Below are 3,630 nucleotides of genomic sequence, written 5' to 3'. Positions count from 1 at the left end.
TCACGGAGGGAGTGGTCTTTTCAGATAGGGGAGGGGAGGGAAATATATCCCTGGTGGTGGGGTCCATTTGGAGGTGGCGGAAATGACGGCGGATGATACGCTGTATATGGAGGTTGGTGAGGTGGTAGGTGAGGACCAGTGGGGTTCTGTCCTGGTGGCGGTTGGAGGGGCGGGGCTCAAGGGCGGAGGAGCAGGAAGTGGAGGAGATGCGGTGAAGGGCATCGTCGACCACGTCTGGGGGGAAATTGCAGTCTTTGAAGAAGGAGGCCATCTCCTGATCTGATCTTTTACCTCATCTTCATTCCTATCTACCCTAGAATCTTTCACTTCCTTGGAGATTGCACATCTCCTCCACTTCCTGCTCCCCCACCCTTCCAAAGGCAACAAGTCCCCAATCCTCACTTTCCACCCTACTAATCTATGGATACAACGCATTATCCTCTGCCATTTCTGCCACTTACAATCAGACCCCACCACCAGAGATATATTTTCCTCCTCAACCCTATCAGCATTCTGTAGAGACCATTTCCCTCTTGTTAGGTCCACGCCCCACCTCCCTACCCCCACCAACCCACCTGCCACTCCCGGCACCTTCCCTTACCGCCACAGGAGGTGTAAAACCTGTGCCCACACCACACCACCCTCACTTCCGTCCAAGGCCCTAAAGGATCCTTCCACATCTGGCAGAGATTTTCCTATCCATCCAAACACCATATCTACCATGTCCGTTGCTCTCGATGTGGTCTCCCTATATTGGGCAGACCGGATGCCATGGGCGGCACGGTGGCTCAGTGGTTAGCCCTGCTGCCTCACAGCGCCAGGGACCCGGGTTCGATTCCTGCCTCGAGGGACAGTCTGTATGGAGGTTGCACATTCTTCCCGTGTCTGCGTGGGTTTCCTCCCACAATCCAAAGACGTGCAGGCTGGTGAATTGGCCATGCTAAATTGCCCATAGTGTTAGGTGCATTAGTTAGGGGTAAATATTGGTTGGGGGAATGGGTCTGGCTGTGTTACTCTTTGAAGGGTAGGTGCGGACTTATTGGGCCAAAGGGCCTGTGTCCATACTGCAGGGAATTGAATTGAATCTACACAAACGTGTGGAACGTTTCAGGGAACATCTCTGGGATGCACGCACCAAACAACCCCTCTGCCCTGTGGCCAACTACTTCAACTTCCCCTCCCACTCTACCTAGGATATGCAAGTCCTGGGCCTCCTCCACTGCCAAATCCAAGCCACCCGACACCTGGAGGAAGTATGCCTCACCTTCTGCCTTGCAATCCTCCAACCACATGGCTTCAGCAGTTACCTCATTTCCCCTCCACCCCCATCCCAGATCCAACCCTCCAACTTAGCACCACCTCTTGAACTGTCTGACATGTCTATTTTCCTTCCCTACTTCTCCTTCTCCCCCTCACCATCACCATCACACCCCCACCTCCATCTACTTATTACCTTCCCAGCTACATTTCCCCAGTCCCACCCCCACCCTATTTATCTCTCAGTCCCCTTCCCCCCACATTGCTGATGTAGGGCTTATGCCCAAAATGTTGATTATCCTGCTCCTCGGATGCTGCCTGACCAGCTGTGCTTTTCCAGAGCCACATTTTTTGACTTAAACCTATGCCCTCCAGTTTCAGACTCCCCTACCCCAGCGAAAAGACCTTGGTTATTCACTCTCTCCTTACCCCTCATGATTTTATAAACCTCTAGAAGGTCATCCCTCAAACCTCCAATGGTCCAGGGAAATAGCCCAGCCTATTCAGCCTCTCCCTATAGCTCAAACCCATCAACCCCGGCAACATTTTTGTAAACCTTTGATGAACCCTTTCAAGTTTCACAACATCTTCCCCATAACAGAGTGACCAGAGTTGAACACAGTATTCTAAAAGTGGCCTAACTATTGTCCTGTACAGCTGCAACATGACCTCCCAACCTCTATTCTCAATGCACTGACTAATAAAGGCAAATGTACCAAATGCTGCTGGTTGGCGTCCTTGCTGCACAGCCCGTCCCACCGGCCTACTGTCTACCTACGACTCTACTTTCAAAGAATCTTTGGCAATACTCACCAGGACTTTGCCATTACCCAATTTACCTGATCAAAATGTTGTCCCTCACATTTATTTAAACTCTATCTGCCACTCTTTGGCCCATAGGATGAAGGTCCCATTGTACTCTAAGGTAACCTTTTTGGCTATCGACTACACCACCAATTTTGGTGCAAACTTAGTAACCATACTTCCCATATTCATGTCTAAAAACTGATGATCATTTTTTTAGTATTACTACGACTATAATAAAATTCGAAAGGACCTCTCTTTGTAAACCAGTGCCATAGTAAGCATTCATTAAGTAGTGTGTTGAAATGCTATCACTCCTAACGATGCTCCTTGGCAGAGATTTATGTTATTTTCTGTAATACAGTATTTACAGTCCGTTTTCCTTCGCCTGACTCACCAAAATCAGTTCTGACTTTGATAAACAAGTGACAGTGAAAAGAGCAGGCTGCACTGTCATCGCTTCACCCCATTGAACGTTAAAACCTCTGGGACATGTAGTTTCTATCCCCAGCTCATAGCTGTTTCGTCTGTAGCCTCAGTTTCAGAGAGAACTACGACCCCCATCGAGCATTGGGAAGTGAGGGCAAACGGCACGTACTGCGCACGCGCAATAACCGGACGGTTTGTCAGGGGCGAGGACAACAACCTAACCTGATGATTCCGGCATGAGGCCAATGGCGGATTCCGATTGGCCGAAGGAGTTGTAAGGCGGGCAGAACGGTGGCTAGAGCGGCAATCGATTGGGTAGCCGCGACTGTCGATCTGCCGGAGGGCAAATCAAGCTTGGTTGCAGAAACATGAAGCGGCTGGAGAGTTTATTTTATTAAAGAAACTCCAATTCAGAAACGGCGAACCGGGAATCAAGTTTATTTTTATTAATATCTGACCCCGCAAGACGTTTTTTTTCAAATTACTTAGTCTCCACCAACGCATTTCGGTCCGTTATGTCGCGTTGACAGTTGTTTTGGGAGAATATTAAGCGGTACCTTTTAAAGCGGGTTTTTATTTTGTGGAGATATTGTACATGTCGGTGAGGATCAATTCTCGGGATCTTTCTGAAGTTGGAGTGAAGAAGGGGCCGGAGCGGGAACATTCTGGAAGTTTCTGACTCACTGACTGGAATTTTCTCTCCACATGGAAGACGGTGATGGTGCTGGCCGGTGGGACGGGCTGTGCAGCAGGGACGCCAACCTGCGGGAAGTCGCGCTGGACGGGGTCCGGCAGCTGGTGCTCAGCTTGTCCGAGAAGGCCGGCCCGACTAACGGCAAACCCCCGCCGCCCGCTCCGGGACACGGCCCGGCCGCCGCTGCATTACGCCCCCTCAACGGCCTCGACCACCACCTGGTGCGGCTCCTGGTGCTCTCCCAAAGGTGTCCCTTCAGCGACGTGAGAGATAAGTGCGGGGCCATCCTTCAGGCGGTACAGGTGAGAGAAAAGAAAAACAACTGTCCCGTTTTCCTCCCCTGACCCTCGCTGCGTCAAGGACTCTTTCCCCCATTAGCTCCTCCCCGTCCCGCCAGAGAACCCACCATCACTCCATCGTCGCTCCCCCCCCGCCCATCGTCCCCC

General features: G+C 51.2%; 2 protein-coding genes across 7 annotated transcripts in view; one reads left to right on the top strand and one right to left on the bottom strand.

The window, feature by feature from the left end:
• The window catches only part of cep57l1 (centrosomal protein 57, like 1), a 69,516-nt gene extending 66,724 nt beyond the window's left edge, over positions 1-2,792 (bottom strand). For 2 of the 3 annotated variants that reach the window (XM_043687092.1, XM_043687093.1), the window contains exon 1: positions 2,459-2,533. In XM_043687092.1, the coding sequence (XP_043543027.1) occupies positions 2,459-2,518 (60 nt within the window). In that variant the 5' untranslated portion in view covers positions 2,519-2,533. Of the gene's footprint in view, positions 1-2,458; positions 2,534-2,712 lie in introns of those variants that run through there. The other variant, XM_043687096.1, reaches the window with a different exon arrangement.
• A 118-nt stretch (positions 2,793-2,910) lies between these two features.
• sesn1 (sestrin 1) overlaps positions 2,911-3,630 on the top strand; it is a 128,708-nt gene continuing 127,988 nt past the window's right edge. For 2 of the 4 annotated variants that reach the window (XM_043687099.1, XM_043687097.1), the window contains exon 1: positions 2,916-3,486. In XM_043687099.1, coding sequence (XP_043543034.1) covers positions 3,196-3,486 — 291 coding nt within the window. In that variant the 5' untranslated portion in view covers positions 2,916-3,195. Of the gene's footprint in view, positions 3,487-3,630 lie in introns of all 4 variants that reach the window. The other 2 variants (XM_043687100.1, XM_043687098.1) reach the window with 2 other exon arrangements.

This window comes from Chiloscyllium plagiosum, chromosome 3 (genome assembly GCF_004010195.1).
Source record: "Chiloscyllium plagiosum isolate BGI_BamShark_2017 chromosome 3, ASM401019v2, whole genome shotgun sequence".
NCBI lineage: Eukaryota > Metazoa > Chordata > Chondrichthyes > Orectolobiformes > Hemiscylliidae > Chiloscyllium > Chiloscyllium plagiosum.
This window is presented reverse-complemented; position numbering and strand designations above follow the sequence as displayed.